The 17,320-nt window shown below is 41.8% G+C and overlaps 1 protein-coding gene across 1 annotated transcript; it reads right to left on the reverse strand.

The window, feature by feature from the left end:
- Positions 1-2,699: 2,699 nt before the first annotated feature.
- On the reverse strand, positions 2,700-11,045 carry LOC122158489 (endogenous retrovirus group K member 8 Env polyprotein-like). The gene is made up of 2 exons (XM_042815193.1): positions 10,961-11,045; positions 2,700-6,572 (listed from the first exon to the last, which is right to left on the reverse strand). Exon 2 carries the CDS (start codon positions 4,815-4,817, stop codon positions 3,045-3,047), a length of 1,773 nt encoding a protein of 590 aa, XP_042671127.1. The 5' UTR covers positions 4,818-6,572; positions 10,961-11,045; the 3' UTR covers positions 2,700-3,044.
- Between the last annotated feature and the right edge of the window lie 6,275 nt (positions 11,046-17,320).

A 17,320-nucleotide genomic window follows, 5' to 3' on the forward strand; every position in this document is an offset into this window, starting at 1 on the left:
GATCAGGAGAACAAGAAATCCAAATCAGACCTTGAATGTCCAATTCTGACTGATCCATTGGAAATCCGTCCTGCTGTAACCCAGAAAACAAAAAAAGTACAGGACAGACCGGCAGGGGTGCCGCCTGATCAATGGCCCCCTGCCAGACTCATTTACACGTAACAGCTCGGCCATACACAGCAACAGAATTGATGGACCTAGTACGACGATTTCGGCAGAAGCCTAGAGAAAGTCTGCCGGCTTGGTTATTGAGATTGTGGGATTCTGGGGCAGAAAGTGTCTTGGTGAATGGCCCAGAAATAGCTAAGTTGGCCACCATGACAGTCCATCCTGCTCTCAGACAGAGATTATACGTAGGTAATCAATATCGTGATGAAAACCATTCCATACTAGAATGGTTAATGGTGGCCTGCCGTATGGTATGGCCGAATAAATCAGACATACCTTTACATACAGGCATGTGGTCTTCCATGGAGGACCTTCAAAACTATATCCGCGAACTGGGTGTAAGAGAGGCTATCTATGAAGATATGTTTGATGGCCCTGATATGGTTAAATTTTCAGCAGGGATGAGAGATTTAATTTTACAACAAGCTCCTTCCATCTGTACGGCACCCTAGTTTCCATATTAAATCCCCTTGTAGCGTCAGAAGCCGTAGTCCAGCAGGCTGCCCAGTTAGTTGCCGACCTGGGAGAAACAGAACGCCTGCGGACTAGGCGCGATATTTGGTTTTTGGAGGAAGCAGAGGTCCTGCCGGTAAATAAAACCAAAATGCCGGCTACTCGAGCTCCTCCATCGGGACCCATAAGGGTATCCCGAAAACAAATGTTTAATGATTTAATTCGGGCTGGGGTCTAATTTGCTAAGATCGACCGCCAGCCCAACCATGTCCTTCTCCAGCTCTGGAGACAACTAAAGGACAATCAAAATTCCAGAGCTACCCTAAGAAATCAAGGATAAGAGCTATAGAGAGGGTTCCAACAACAACGTGGAACCTAGAAGATTTTATTGTTCCAAATAGAAAAAAGAAGCCACCTCAGGTGTCTCGGGCCACAATGCCTGAGCCATCAGAAGCAAAAGAATTGGCCCTAGCACAATTCATGGAGTGACAAGGGATGTTAGTCCCCGTCGGGCCTCCAGACGGGACCGGAGGCCCTATGTAGAACTAGCGGTTTATTGGTCCCGAAAAAATATTCAGAGAGTGATGGCATTGGTAGACACAGGAGCAGAAACATCAATTGTCTATGGAGATCCGGGAAAATTTGATGGCGACTGAGTGATGATTGGTGGTTTTGGGGGACAGACTATTCCTGTCACCAAAACATGGTTAAAATTGGGGGTTGGGCGTCTCCCACCCCGGGAGTACAAGGTGTCTATTGCCCCAGTCCAAGAATACATCCTGGGCATAGACATTCTATGGGGTCTGGCTCTCCAAACAACTGTGGGAGAGTTCAGACTTCGACAAAGATGTATCAGTATCCGGGCGGTGCAGGCAATATTAAGAGGCCATGCAAAACACGAGCCTGTTTGCCTGCCGAAACCGCGCCGGATTACTAATGTCAGACAGTATAGACTCCCGGGTGGGCAAGATGAAATATCAAGAACGGTGCAGGAATTAGAAAAAGTGGGCATTATAAGACCTGCACACAGCCCATATAACTCCCCCATATGGCCAGTGCGAAAGTCGGATGGCACATGGAGGATGACAGTAGATTGGGGATGGACACACTGGGGAGGTAGAAACCTATCATTGTGTCCTAGATTTAGCAAATGCGTTCTTCAGTATCCCAATTGCTGAGGAATTGCAAGATCAGTTTGCGTTTACATGGGGAGGCAGGCAGTGGACCTTTCAGGTCCTGCCACAGGGGTATGTGCATTCACCAACTTACTGTCACAATCTAGTGGCGCGTGACCTGGCTGATTGGACAAAACCTGATGATGTTAACCTATATCATTATATTGATGATCTCCTGTTGACATCTGACTCACTGGAGGCAGTAGGACAGGCAGCGGGTTCATTAACTGCCTATTTACAACAGAGGGGATGGGCTATAAATCCCCAAAAGGTGTGTGGTCCGGGCCTGTCCTTAAAATTCCTGGGGGTGGTTTGGTCAGGAAAGACCAGAGTACTACTCAGTGCTGTCATAGGTAAGGTTCAGGCGTTCCCAGTCCCTACAAGATCGAAGCAGCTGCAAGAGTTTCTAGGTATATTGGGTTACTGGTGTTCCTTTATACCTCAACTAGGGCAGCTGCTAAGGCCACTCTTAAGACTCGCAAAAAAGGGGCAGCTATGGGACTGGGGGAAAACAGAACAGGATGCTTTCCACCAGGCAAAACTGGCAGTTAAACAAGCCCAGGCATTGGGTTTATTTGAATCGCCCTGACCTGCATCGACGCTCCAAGTAGGATACTGCAGGCCTATCCAGTGCCAAAAGCAAACCAGGCATATACCATCAAGGCGCTCACTGAACTGATGTCTGCTTACGGGACACCTCAAGTCATCGAGAGTGAGCAAGGATCTCATCATACTGGTGCAATGGTACAGCACTGGGCAGAAGAAAATAACATCGAATGGCGATTCCACCTGCCGTGTAATCCAATGGGGGCAGGCCTCATCGAACGTTATAACGGTGTTCTTAAGGCTGCCCTGACGGAGACCAGCTCAAGACGCCTGGGACAGACGGGCTTAAGGCTCTGGTGGCGCATAAGCAATCTTTATTGTTGTTACAGGCTTTTTATATCTTTTAGCTACAGGAGTATACAATACTTAAATCAGATAACATTCATGCAGCTGACAGCAATACATCATTATTTAACTAGCTCTTTCGTGGATTATGAACAGTACAGTGGTTAGAAGGTGTTCTATTCACAGAACATGTTCTGCTCTTGGTCACGGAACGAAGAAGCTGTAAATTATGCTTGCCAGTTTCACATGGCAGTCCTTCCCTTTCAGGAGGGGCCGCATGTTCCCTGTTTGACCCTTTCAGGCCAGCCAGGTCTGTTTTGCTTAACAGTCTTCCTCATTCCACCCTTTTCTATTTTATTAGACCAGGGGTGATGGTGGTTTATTTTTTGTGTTTTCCATTTCCAATTTTTTAAGATTTATACGCAAATTTTGGAATTTATTTGTTATTATTTTCATCAAGCATGGACAAGCAAGAATTCTTATGATTATCATTATGGCAATGACTATCAGCCCATAAATTCCATTTCTAAATGATTTGAAGGACGGAAATGCAGATTTTAGAGCGCTTATAAATGTAGTAGTTTGAGTTGCTACTGAAAGATCTATATGGTGCGACTGTATCATATCGTGAATGTGCTGTCTCAATTCCCTAAGATCTAATGACGTGTTCGCATTATTCCATATGCCTTGAAGATGATCTTGTATTTTGTTCCAAGAGAGTTTGGTATTGTTGTATTCAACAGGAGTCACACAGATAGCTCGGTATTCTGCATGACACAAGAGAGATTCACGAGTGGCTACAATTTGTAACTGTCTTCCCAGGATGTCTACTGTATCTTTTAAGGAATTGAGACGCAGTTCAATCTTTTCATCCCAAGTAGCTTGATTTTGTAACGCTTTAGATACATTAATTGATAATTCATTAACATATGCTGCTGTCTGAATACTAGTTGTTAAAGAAATAGAAGCTACTGTAGTTACTGCTATGGCAGCAATGAGCGCAGCTATTCCGGCTATTATTAGTCCGACCATTCGCTTAGATCTCTCTATTAATTTCAAAGAAGCTTCTTGGAGAATTTCCATTCCCTTATCAGCATACCAATAATGTGTCAAATTTACAGGAAGATAGACGTAATCGGGTTGCTTCACTAACAAGAAGGAACTACTGCTACTATTAAGACAATTAGAGATTATACAATCAGTACAGTTTACTATGTTATTCACAATATTTAGTGGCCTGCTTAAAAAGGCATAAGGTTCTGGAACACAAGCTCGCATATAAAACTCAGTTGTATAACTCTCTGCAGTCATTGCCCATTTATTATTTATTTGAATCCAAGTCAAGTTTAATCGTTTTGCTTTGATTTTTTCCATAGCTGCGACTGCTTTCCATAAATTAGAATAGAACGTATGATTATTTTTTGTCCAAATTCCTGAGACCAAATTAATTGGTCGCCCTTGATTTCCTATCATATTCCAATCACACATAGTGGAATTAATGCACACCGTTTTGTTAGCTTGACATGCTCTCCATAAAGGTGCAAATTCTGTTTTTGGGGTGATTGTGCTTTGACATAAAGGAAAATTTAAGGGAGGTGTTCCAGAACCTCTTGTCCCATTAGCTAAATCTATATAGAGAAAATTCAGAGCCCAATGAATTACTGTTGAAACATTGGTATCCCAGTCTTGCTGCACTACCACTTTCTCACACAGGGATTGTGTTTGATTCATCTGAAAACATATAGGCATACCATCAACCTTTCCAGAATAATAGAGTTCTCTGCACGTTTTAATTATGTGTCCATCTGAATATTGCCCCATAAACATTGTTTGATTGTTGTTAACCGGAATGTCCACGGGTTCATCCCATGTTACTGGATGAATGATAGGAGGATTGGGTACAAATGCCCAATATGTTTCTGCTTTACAGCCATGATATAGGATCCTCAAGGTACTAAGGATTAAGGCCACGACTCGTATTCGCTCTTGCATCTTTCTTTCCCATGTCTGGGTTAGAGTCAGTCTCTGCATCTTCCTTTGCAGTTTTCCCATCTTTGTTTTCGGCATGACGGACGTATCTCTCCGGCATCCACCGTGGCGACAGCTCATCTGCAGGGAAGATACAAGCATATCCTCTGCCCCAAATTAGTACAGGATCAGTACCATAAATTTTACTGTCCATTGGATTTCTCCAATATGCTATTGGTTTATCTCTTGTTTTATTACTCCAATATCTATTCGCAGCCAATTTTCCATCATCATCCAGTGTCAAAAAATTTAAAACAAATAATGCATGTGATAACATAGAGGACGGAGTATCTTTAATTCCTCATGTCCCCCTTTTTATTTTCTTTAGTTGAGTTTTCAATAAATGATTAAATTTTTCTACTATGCCTTGGCCTTCTGGATTATATGGAATTCCAGTTTTATGGTGAATTTTAAAATGTCGACAAAAGGTTGCAAAACCGCTACTTACATAAGCTGGCCCGTTATCGGTTTTTAATGATTTTGGTGTTCCCATAGTGCTAAAACAATGCAAAAGATGGTTGCATACATGAGAGAGTTTTTCACCAGACAAGGCTGAGGGCTACTGCAAAGTGAGAGAAAGTGTCAATTGTTACATGGACATAAGAAGATTTTCCAAAAGAAGGTAATTGAGTGATATCCATCTGCCATAAATCATTAGGCATTAATCCTCTGGGGTTCACTCCAAAATGAGGAACTGGTAATCAAGGGGCACAAGAAGAACCGTTCTGCATATTTGGAAGTCCAAAGCAAATATTCACCTCCACTTAACACAGCCTTTGCCAAGCTTTTCCAGTCAGAAGGGGGAAGAATATTAGCAGCTTTAAGCTCTTTCAGTTGTTCAAAAGGAATAGGCTCATAATCATTTACTATGTTTCCATTTGCTTGTTGGCTCTGTATCACGGGAAAAACGTGCCCAGAAAAATCATAAATTGTCTCCCCAGCTTTCCTAGCTTCTTTTAATGCTAATTGCATAGGGGATTGTTGCATAAGCAGAGCGTCCACACCCCGTGGTGGAGGCATTCGCCCTGCCCGAAAGGCAGGCACAGCAAGGGGATGTGATCGAGCCTGATCGACTATCTGTTTTGTCTGCACAGCGGCATTAGCAACCTGTAACGCTGGGAATACAGCTGCTAAGTCCTTATGGTGATATTCAGCAGCCTCTTTTTCTAACTCTCCCCAATCATCAGGGGGTAAAATATCCTTTGTTATGTTAGTGCCAGGAGGTTTACAAGGCGGCAAGTCGTTTGCTAATTTACAAATCAAAGGTTGCTCATATTGGGGAGGGGAGGGTGGGGGTGCCGATGTCATAGACGAAGGGATATGATCAAGAGATTTTGATCGCGACAAGGCAGGATAGAACTTTTCGGTTGAGCGAGTGGTCCGCTGCCACTTCTCATCTCCTGTGTCTCCTCTGAGACATTCTTTTATTAGAGTCCAAAGTGTAAAGGTATCAATAGGTACCTTCTCAGGACCATGCACAGCATAATAGCCCTGGAGTCTTTCACCTACTTTGTTCCAAGTTTCAATATTAATAGTTCCATCCCTGGGAAACCAGGGGCATACTTCCTCTATAAAATCTAAAAAACGACTAATCTGACCCCAGTCACTTTTATTCCTCGGGCATCTAATAATGATTTCAGCATTGCAGAAAAAATGCCTCGTTCAGTACTTGCAGCTTGTCCCATTTTATTTAACAATCTGTCCGATTCCCTAGTCCTTACCTCCCTATTTCAACTTACCAACCGAGGCTCATGGGAGGAAGCAACGCCTTTGTCATTTGGAGTCCGAGATTCCCGGGTTTCGGCACCAAATAACGGAGACCAGCTCAAGATGCCTGGGACAGACGGGCTTAAGGCTCTGGTGGCGCATAAGCAATCTTTATTGTTGTTACAGGCTTTTTATATCTTTTAGCTACAGGAGTATACAATACTTAAATCAGATAACATTCATGCAGCTGACAGCAATACATCATTATTTAACTAGCTCTTTCGTGGATTATGAACAGTACAGTGATTAGAAGGTGTTCTATTCACAGAACATGTTCTGCTCTTGGTCACGGAACGAAGAAGCTGTAAATTATGCTTGCCAGTTTCACATGGCAGTCCTTCCCTTTCAGGAGGGGCCGCATGTTCCCTGTTTGACCCTTTCAGGCCAGCCAGGTCTGTTTTGCTTAACAGTCTTCCTCACTGCTCTGAAGACAGACTCCCAGTCCCTGCAGGGGTGGACAAAAAGACTGTATGAAACCCTGCAGGACCTGAATGAAAGACCCTGAGATGGCAGACCCAGTGCCCTGAGAATGTTGTAGACGACATGGGCCACCCCGCTTAGGTTCCAAATTATGGGCACTGATAATCAGGTAAGACCCCAGATTGGTAAGGAAAATAATCTTCTGCTCCCTTCCCCTGAGAATTTAGATCCTGGTACCCATAAAATAAAATGGCCTTGGATGGTGCAGGTAGGACCCATATGGTGTAGCCTACTTGCATCTTCTGGGAGATTGTTGGAGGTGGGAGGCTCAGTAGTCCCTCCAGTAATAGGTACATGGCCTACTGATATTGTGGTCAGCACTCTGATTTTCATTGCTAAAGGGACCCCCATCATGTCCATGTGGCAGATCAGGACACCTCCTTTGGTGCCTGATATCATTATGCAGCCACAGACATCCGGCCAGAAGGTGTGGTACAGGTGGCCAGGATGTGCCCCAGTACATGTGGAAGTGTTGACCCAGGATAGAAATATGGCCTGTATCTTGCCCTGGAGAGCAGACCTTCCCCTCCTGGTACCTCTGAAACATCTGTTTTAGTCCCCATGAGTCTTTGAGCCTTCAGGATCACCGGAAGGAACGTAATGTCATCAAAAGCATTCCAGTGTTGCTGTCAGATCACGTACAACAGCCGGTGATGGTCTACATGGGACTGATGGAACATAAAACGGACCTGCACCTCATGACTGCATGCCTGCAGTAACCTCATCGAGCACTGGCCCATAAAAGAATATCGACGTTCACCGATCGTTACTCATCTTGAAATTTATCAAGGTCTTGTCATGAAATTGTATAAGCCTCATTGGTATATTGGATTTCTGTATTAGGAAAAGGTCACCCTTTAGTCAACCTGATCATTGGTTCATGCTGTGAAGGGGTGGAGTGTATGTGGCTGCTGAATCATGCCCTGAACCTCTGATTAATCATTTGAGGTGAGCAATGAGTCAGCCACAGGAGCACAGGTGAAGGCAATTCACCTGTGCTGCCAGAAGGGGTGGAGCCTGGCTCCGCTCCTCCTAGACCTATTTAAGAACTGACAGGCAGTGGGGAAGGATTTCTTTTGGAGACCCGTTACGCTGGAGTTTATCACACGAGCCTAAGATGGAGTGAGTGTCTTCTTTCCTTCTCTAGTATTATAATTTTATCAGTCAAGCTCTCGAATGTACTGTTTCATCTGTGTATTCATTGATTGTACAGTGACTTACACAGTTCCTGCAGTCAAGAGAAGAAAAACAGACATTTGTACTTAACGGGAATTTCAGTTTGTCACTTTCCTGCCAAGCTTCTCTTGGCAGGTTTTCTGTATTTCAACACTGAGTTTCATTTCAAGTTGTGGAGAAGGTACTGTTGCTCTTCACCAACTGCTGCATACCTACGTCAAACCTATCGGAAGGCACTTTGATACACCTAATACATGTTCTTCCTCTCACACAGGTCCTACCTTGAGGGGAAAATGAAGTTTATGAAAATAGTAAATACTGTAGGGAGTTAGCTGGGGGGGGGCAGGGAACGATCTCTTTTCTCTGGTCGTAGTTAAAGGAGGGTGATGTTTTTTAAGCATGTTGGTTCTAAGGGAGACCAAAATTTTGTAGCTCTGTATCTTTCACAACCTTACTTGAAACTCAGCTGGAACATAAGAAAAAAAAAAAAAAAAAAAAAAAAAAAAAAAAAAAAAAAAAAAAAAAGAGAGAGAGGGCAGAAAAGGGACTATAAATGGTAATATCAGTCTAAAACATGTTTGAAGTAGTTAAGTAGTTTAGCTTTCTAATTAATTTCTTTTTCTTCTTTATGAGTGCTACAGAAAATGAGAATACACTGAGACAAAGCAGTGAGTTAGCATATACTATCAAGTTCAGCAAGTATTATTTAAGATGCCAAATATAAGAGCAATGCTGCAGTTTCCTTTTTTTTTTTTTTCCTCCACTAAAAGCAATCACGGTTTGAAAAAGTTGAAAATAAATTTCCATGCTGTAAGTTCATGCCCAAGCTCCTCAAAGTTTTAAACACAGCATCTTACAACTGAAAAAAGTCTTTTTATTTGTAAGCTATATTTTGGAATACTATATACTTTTATTTTTCTGAAGAAACAGCATTTAAGAACTGAAAGTACAGTGTGGCATTAAATATTAAGATCCATTTTTAACAACTTTTGTTATTAACTTTTTTAAAGGTATGATACATTTGTATTTTGAAGTCAACTACTTAAGCATCTAAGTGATTTAAAGTAAGTACAAAATTGGAAGTCCAGTCACAAATGAGTATGTAGAGTCGTGTTCAAGATAGAGTCTACTCACAGTGGGCATAGCTGCACACTCACAAGCTAACTTTGTCTGTCATGAACCCTGCAGCTCTGAGTGACACCACTGATTAGGTAAGTTTGGTCTATGTAATATAAACCCTTTCTAATAAGGATATTAACTAAAGATTTTGGTTAAGCAATAAATCCTTTGTAATTAACAACAAAAACAACAAAAAATGTTTGCTCTGTTTCAGGCACTCTCAAGATACTAGCTTATTTACTGTACTAAAAAGTTAGTATATGGATTAAGGGATCTCTTACATTTCAACTCTGCTGTTATATACTATCTAGTATTCTTACTCTGAATGTTAACCATTAAAGTTTCTAAACACCTGTAAGCCCCACAGTAAATCTACATTATGAGGAAAAAAGATATATAAATCAATGCTTAATTTGCTCAGTGCATAATATTTACACTGTGAAACCAATAGGAGATGTCACAGTGATAAAGAAGCAATTAATTTTAAAAAGCTGGTTTTGTTGTGGTTTTTTTTTTTTTTTTTAGTAGAGTGTCCCATTACAGAAATTTTAACCATCTGAACTGTAGTCATTATTTCCTAACCATTTACATGCAACACCTGCTAGGACTAACTTTGTTAGAGTGTAGTTTATGACCTTTAAAAGATAAGCATTAACTTGTGTACAGTAATAATTAAGAATTGTACTAAAGAATCGTACTGGTCACAGCCCTCTTGCATACAAGAGGGGGGGGGGGGGGGGGGAAAAAAAAAAAAAAAAACCAAAAACACAGTAAAACACCTTAACAATAACAGAAAGTAGTCTCTTTCAGTACTCTAGTTATCAGTGGCAGTACTCAGACTGAGAATACCTGGATGATAAACTCTGTAGGCACTGGAAACAAACAGCTTTTGCATACATGCTCTTTATAAGAGGCCTTTCTTTCCACCAAATGGCAACAACTCACAAGAAGTAAGGGGCACCAGGTGTACATCTAAGCAGATCTTGCAAAATACTAAGATGGAGTTATTGTTAATATACAACTTGATCTATATATGCAATATAATAAAATGTATCCCATCCCAAAACTGGTTTATGAAACATTTGGATCTTTTTGAACTAGCCTTGTGACTCAGCTATTGTTCTAATGGAAGTACACAAAAGACTTACAGGAAAAGTAAAATTTATGAGGCATTTTACAGGAACTACTGACAAAGCTGCTTAAAGGATTTTCTGCTTTTGAAGTAATTTTATTAGATATAATTGAAACATCTGTGTATGAAATGCCTTGACAGACACTTCAACATAAAGCTTTGAATACTAAAAAAAAAAAAACTTTCATCTGTTATAAGTTGTACTGCAGAAGTATTAATGCATGCACATATCTGTCATCTGAGAGTAGTGATCCATTGCATGCATTCCTCGAGGTGTTTTCCATGTTAAAACAGTTCAGTGATAATAAGATGAAAAGTGATCAAGTATTTGAGATAAATTTAATAGGAAATGGAATGCAGTATGAGCTTTTTCTGTTGTTGTTTTAAACAGGAAGGTCTTGTACCAGCAGAATCCTTTGTACAGATACACAGAGAAGGAGGGAGTGCACCACTTTTAATTCCCATTAAACAAAAACTGATTAATCATCTGAGAAGGTACAAACTATAGAAAATATGAGTAGTCAGTAGAAGAGAAATAACCGGTTTTTATGAAATAAAAGCGAACGCTTACGTCTGGTTGCAGTTACTTTGTGAAAGCTGCTACAACAGCCCACAGAACCTCATTTGTGTTGGCTTTCATACATTCAACCTCAGGGTCTAAATCCAGAAGCTGCCGTACTCTCTTTGTGGCTAAATCATACAGCTCGTCCAAGAGGGAGGCAAAAGCATTTTCCAGAACATCTGAAGCATGGGCTAAATATACGAGTGCCAGCAAGCGCTTGTCCATGCGATGGGGATCATTCACCCATTTATCAAGAACTGCTTCTTGAACCTTCTTGATGAGACGCTGTTTGATATTGTTGTTTGTGAGAGGATGTGTAGTCATGTCAAAAAGAAGGAAATTCTGTTTCTCTGTTGTCAGTACACCTTTTTCCACTAGATTTTTAGCTAACCGTTCACGGACATTTCGTAACTGGTAGTGCAACTTCAATGGGTTCCACGTTTCACCTAAAAAAAGAAGAAAAAAAAAAAAGCCAACAGTCAGACAAAATCTAAGCTGTACTAATACACTGAAATAGTTTCAGCATTTCTCTTATCTCTGACCTATCTAGACATATACATAGAGACAAAGATCACAAGAGCCTCTTTGAAGAGTTTCAGTGTACATTTAAAGTTGGAAAGAAATGCTAGCTAAGTTATGTATTGATCAAGGGTATTCTTTAAAATTAAAGAAAAATCTACTCCAATCTTGTCTGTTTAGAATATGTGAGGGGTAGATTGTGTTTTTGCAGTAGAAGCTCCCAGCTTCCACTATTTTCTGAATATAGTATAGGCCTTTACTGAACTTACAACCCTCTTGTGAAATAGCCGATTTTCTTCCATTAAGAAAAGTTGCTGAACAGAGTAAAAAGTTAAGATTTGGGGCACTCTGACTGGCGTAGAATTGAGCCAGGTACAAGAGAAGACAAATGCAGGGTGGAGAAATTTGAGAACCAGAGATAAGGATAAACAGAAAATGATTAGGTGTTGCATTGTTGTGTGGCCTAAAGAACCAATTGTAGGGGAATCAGTTTTTTTGGCTGAGATGTGGATCTAATGAAGATTGGGTATATCAGGCTCTGAACATGCATGTGAATAGTAAAACACCTTTTTCATCAGAAGAGTCTGCATATGCTGCTTGTTGGATTCAGGGAGTGCAACAATTAATCGTGGCTAGATGAAATTCCGTAGATAAGGAAGAACAGAGAAATTCCAGATGGGATCCTTTAAACAGCCTACCCCCTCTCGGAACTGTCCCTATGGTGGAACAGCATCCCCCCCCTTACAATCCTGGTCCTGAGCCAAGTCCTGTAATTGCAGGAGAAAAGCTGGAGACAGCTGACAGAGTGGAGGACATTGGCCTTGATCACTCCCCTAACAGCCCACCTGAACAGAGCTCTGTGACTAATGCTGAACCTAAAAAAGAAAAATTTCACCAGCATAGGAAAGAATTGGAACAATTCAAAAGAGATTATAAATTTTCCCTTTCCTAAAGCTAACTCCACTAACTCCACTAACACTCCTATGTACCCCCTCAGGGAAGTTCCAGTGTTAACAGGAATAGGGTATGTGAACGCCCCTCTCACTAGTGGAGAGGTGAGAAATTTTTAAAGGGAAATGAAACCCTTAATGGAAGATCCTATTGGATTAGCAGAGCAGTTCGATAAATTCTTGGGGCCAAATTTTTACTCATGGGATGAGATGATGTCCATCCTGAGTATGTTGTTTAATGGGGAGGAAAGAGGAATGATTAGACGAGCTGCAATGCAGGAATGGGAGAAAATGCATCCTCTGGGTGCAGAGGCAGTACCAGCTGAAGTGATATACCCATTAACAGACCCAGGAGGGGATGGTAATAATGATGAAGGGAAGGCACATATGAGGGATCTCCAGGAAATAAAAATCTTAGGAATTAAGGGAGCAGTGCCTCAGTCTCAGAATTTTGCTAAAGCTTTTGAAATTCAGCAAGGTAAAGACGAAACACCAAGTGAATTTTTGGAGAAACTAAGGGATAGAATGCGAAGGTACTCAGGGCTGGATCCTGATGATCACGTCACACAGGGAATATTAAGGATCAATTTTGTCACTAAATCCTGGCCAGACATACAAAAGAGACTGCAGAAAATAGAAGGGTGGCATGAGCAGCCATTAGAGAATCTCCTGAGAGAGGCACAGAAGGTATATGTGAGGAGGGAGGAGAAGACAAAAGAAAAAAATGGTTGTTGCAACGGATCAAGTGATAAAAGAGAAAATGGAGAATTGACAAAAGAGAGATTCCCAAGGGAATCAGCACTCAAGGGGCAGTTGGGATAAAAGGAATAAAACAAAAAACAGGGAAGTGAGGAGGTCATTTCTTGCACCTCCAGTGCAGAATCCAAATACAGTACTCCAAACTTGCCAATGAAAAATTGGAAAGCAGGTGCTATGGTTTGGTACAAGATTTGAGGGCAAGTAATAGAATAGTTGAATGCATACACTCAGTGGTGGAAAATCCATACACTTTATTAACCAAGTTAAGGAATGAGTAAGTGGAGTTTACTTTCTGGATTTGAAGGATGCCTTTTCTGCCTGATTTGGACAAAGGAAGACTAGGGTTTTTTTGCCTTTGAATAGGAAAACCCTAATATGGGGACAAAAAGACTCAGTTAACCTGGACAGTGTTACCCAGGGTTGTGAAAACAGCCCAATGATTTTTGACAGCTGGTCAAGTCGTGAGCCTGTGACTTGGGTTCCTCCATCCCAGGGTGGAACCTTACTGCAGTATGTGGATGCCACGGAAACAAAAGAGGACTGTGTGCAATGGACTGTGAGTTTGCTGAATTTCTTGGTGTCATGGTTTTATGGTGGTTTTTTTTTTGGGTTTTCAGTATTCTGCATCAAAACATCATGTAGTGTACTGGGAATTGAAGTGTTAATGCTCCAATTCCAGGCACCTATCCCTGTACATTACAGAAGTCATGGGATCTGGCCCTTCCAGGTGTGGCGCTTTCTTACTGCCTGGCAGTGGGTGCTGGAGGGTGCTTTCCTAGCCGTTCCAAGCTTTTCAGGTTTGACTCAGTCTCAGGAACTCTCTCTCTCTCTCTCCTATCTTATTTGATTTATTAGTCTCAATTTGCCCCCTCCGTCATGGGCATAGATTGATCTAGTTAACTCCGCGACACTTGGTTTAAATGATTATCAAGTTTCTCAACAGAAAGCACAAATAAGTCCACAGTAAGTTACATATTTGGGATATGAGATTACAGCTAGACTTCGAACCTTAAGGACTGTCAGGAAAGAAGCCATCTGCCAAACCCCTGAGCCGCAAACTGCCAAGGAACTCTGTACGTTCCCAGGAATGACAGGATGGTGTTGACTGTGGATACACAGCTACGGACTGTTGGTAATGCCAAAATATTTTATGAGATGGGGAGGCAAGGAAGGCATTCCCTCAGCTGAAAGAAGAACTCATGAAGGCCCCCTGCTTTGGGGCTACCAGACATGACTAATCCCTTTTGGCTGTTCTTGCATATAAAGCAAGGAATAGCCCTGGGAGTCCTTGCCCAGAACCTTGGACCCTACCAAAGGGCAGTGGCACACTTCTCCAAACAGCTTGATGAACTGAATAAGGGATGGCCAGGGTGCTTGAGGGCGGTGGCTGCACTAGTACTCAGTATTCAAGAAGCCAGTAAAGTTATGCTATGCCAAAGAATAACAGCTTTAATATCTCATACAGTGTCTACTGTATTAGAGGTAAAAGGGGGGCATTGGCTCTCACCCCAAAGGTTCCTGAAATCTCAGACCATTCTGGTAGAGCAAAATGATGTAGAAATAATTGCAACTAATATTGTCAACCCAGCATCTTTCCTTAGTGGAACTCCTGGAGAACCAGTATTTCATGACTGCTTTGAACCAGTCAGACCTGAAGGACGAATCCTTAGAAAATGCAGAAGACACCTGGTTTACTGATGGTAGCAGTTTTGTGAGACAAGGAAACCGTAAGGCAGGATATGCAGTAACTGCAACTGACAACCATTACCTGTGGGGACTTTGCCTCAGAAAGCTGAAATAACTGCCTGGACAAGAGCCTTAATTATATGGACAGATGCTAATTATGTATTTGGGATGCTACGTGCTTGTAGTACCATCTGAAAAGAGCAAGGATTGCTCATACACAAGGAAAACAGCATGATGTAAATCTACCAACGGCTATTATACATTGTAAAAGACATCAGAAAGGTAATGATGTATAGGAAACTGGAAATAAGATGATGGATCAGGTGGCAGAACAGGTAGTTGAAGAAGGCTTTAATTCCAGATGGTAAACTTAAGATCTCTGAATCTGAGTCAGAACCTGTAAAATATTCTAAAGAGAATAGGAATCTAATTAATGATTTAGAAGGGAAGAGTGCAAGCTGACATATGGGTGCACACCCAGATGGACACATTGTTATGCCCTTTAGTATTTTATGGAAATTGGTTCTAAGGGAAGATGAGAAAATATATTGGGCAGACACTACAAAGTACGATTTTAGTACCAGGAACAGGGTACAAGTGGGCCTATTGGGAAAGGGAACCTTCCAGGGCAACAATGGCAAACTGATTTCTTGGAACTCCCAATAAAAGGTGAGTATTGCTGTATGTTGATACTAATTGATACCTTTTTACACTGGCCAGAGGTATTTTGCTGTAGGACTAATACGGCCAGGAAATTAATGAAAGTGCTGTTACATGAAATAATTCTGAGATTTGGGGTTCCTGCAGCGATCTCATCAGATCACGGCCCACATTTTGTTGCTAAGGTGTTCCAACAAATAAGCACATTATTGGGAATTGATTGGCAACTGCACATACCTTATAGGCCACAGTCAAGCTACCAGGTGGAAAAAATGAATCAGCTGATCAAATTACAAATAGTAAAACTTGACCAAGAAGCTGGGATTTCATGGCCGCAGGCACTGCCTTTGGCACTTGTAAGAATTCAGACTAAACTCCGAACCAAGGAAGGATTAAGCCCATATGAGATTCTCTACGGGCGACCTTACACTGCACAAAAAGGAATCTCTATGCAGGTTGAGGATGAGGTGTTGAGTGAGCATACGCTCAGCTTGGCAAAGCAGTTAAAGAAAATTGAGAAAACAGTATTTGGTACCAGGACACGGGGCTTGGATGGTCTATGTCTATGTTAAATCCCTCTCAGATTCACCTTTGAAACTGAAGTGGGAAGGACCTTACCAAGTACTTCTGACCACTCACACAGCAGCTAAAGTAGAAGGATTGACACGGTGGATACATCATACCTGCCTGAAGAAAGCACCCAGACCACAGTGGACAGCAGAAGAGGAAGGACCACTGAAAATCAGGATTCGAAAGCATGTATAAGAGTTTGATGACAGAATGATTATAATAGCTGCCACAGCTTGGCAAGAAAATAGTTACTTGAGAATAACTGAGAAAATTGGCCGAGCTATCAACAAATCTTGCTGTATATATCCTGCTCTCCCTAGAGGAGAAGGGAGAGTGCTGGTTTATGGGATAGTAGCACTAAATTGGACAATTCCAAATTGGGTGGAACATGGGAAATGTAAACTTGAGGTAGAAGATAAGCTGCAGGAGGGCCCTATGTTTGATTTACAAGTTATTAACTCTACTAGGTCTATCTTTGTAGACAGGAAACACGATAGTGAAGGTGGGGTGGGGATCCGATGGTGAAATTTGACAGGCATAGGGTGTAGTTGGGAAAATGGGAACTCTGAGACAGTATCAGGGTCCAGCGAAGCTCGAAGGTGGAAACAGGGTGAGGGATGTGATCCTAGAATAGATGAGGCCACATAATGGGTCTCAGATAAAAATGTACTTGGAATTGTAGGGATGGGAACATCATTTACCCACCAAGAAAGTATGACCAGGCCATGTAAGTTACCTCATAGGTAGTCATGATTATGTGGGGATGGTCAGTGGTAGGGAATATGGTAAATCCACTCACTGCCATGATCTTTGGCCCAAGTATTTACAAGAGAATTTTTGAAATAAGTCCCATTATCTGACTCAGTTCTTTCTGGGGTGCCATGTCGCCACAGGACTTGTTCCTCGAGATCTAATATAATGTTCCGGGCGATAGCATGGGGTACTGCATATGTTTCAAGCCACCCAGTGGTTGCCTCCACCATGGTAAGCACATAACAATTTCCACGACAAGATCATGGCAAGGTGATATAATCAACCTGCCATGCCTCCCCATATTTACACTTTTGCCATCGCCCTGCCTCCCACAGAGGTTTCATCCTCTTGGCTCGTTTAATTGTTGTGCATGTGTCACAGTCATGAAAAACATGTGCAGTAGCATCTGTAGTTAAGTCCACCCCTCGGTCTCTAGCCCATTTGTATGTTGCATCTCTTCCTTGAGGTCTCA

This window comes from Centrocercus urophasianus, unplaced genomic scaffold, assembly GCF_019232065.1.
Source record: "Centrocercus urophasianus isolate 14NV4802_14NV808 unplaced genomic scaffold, USGS_Curo_1.0 seq_1426, whole genome shotgun sequence".
Taxonomy (NCBI): Eukaryota; Metazoa; Chordata; class Aves; order Galliformes; family Phasianidae; genus Centrocercus; species Centrocercus urophasianus.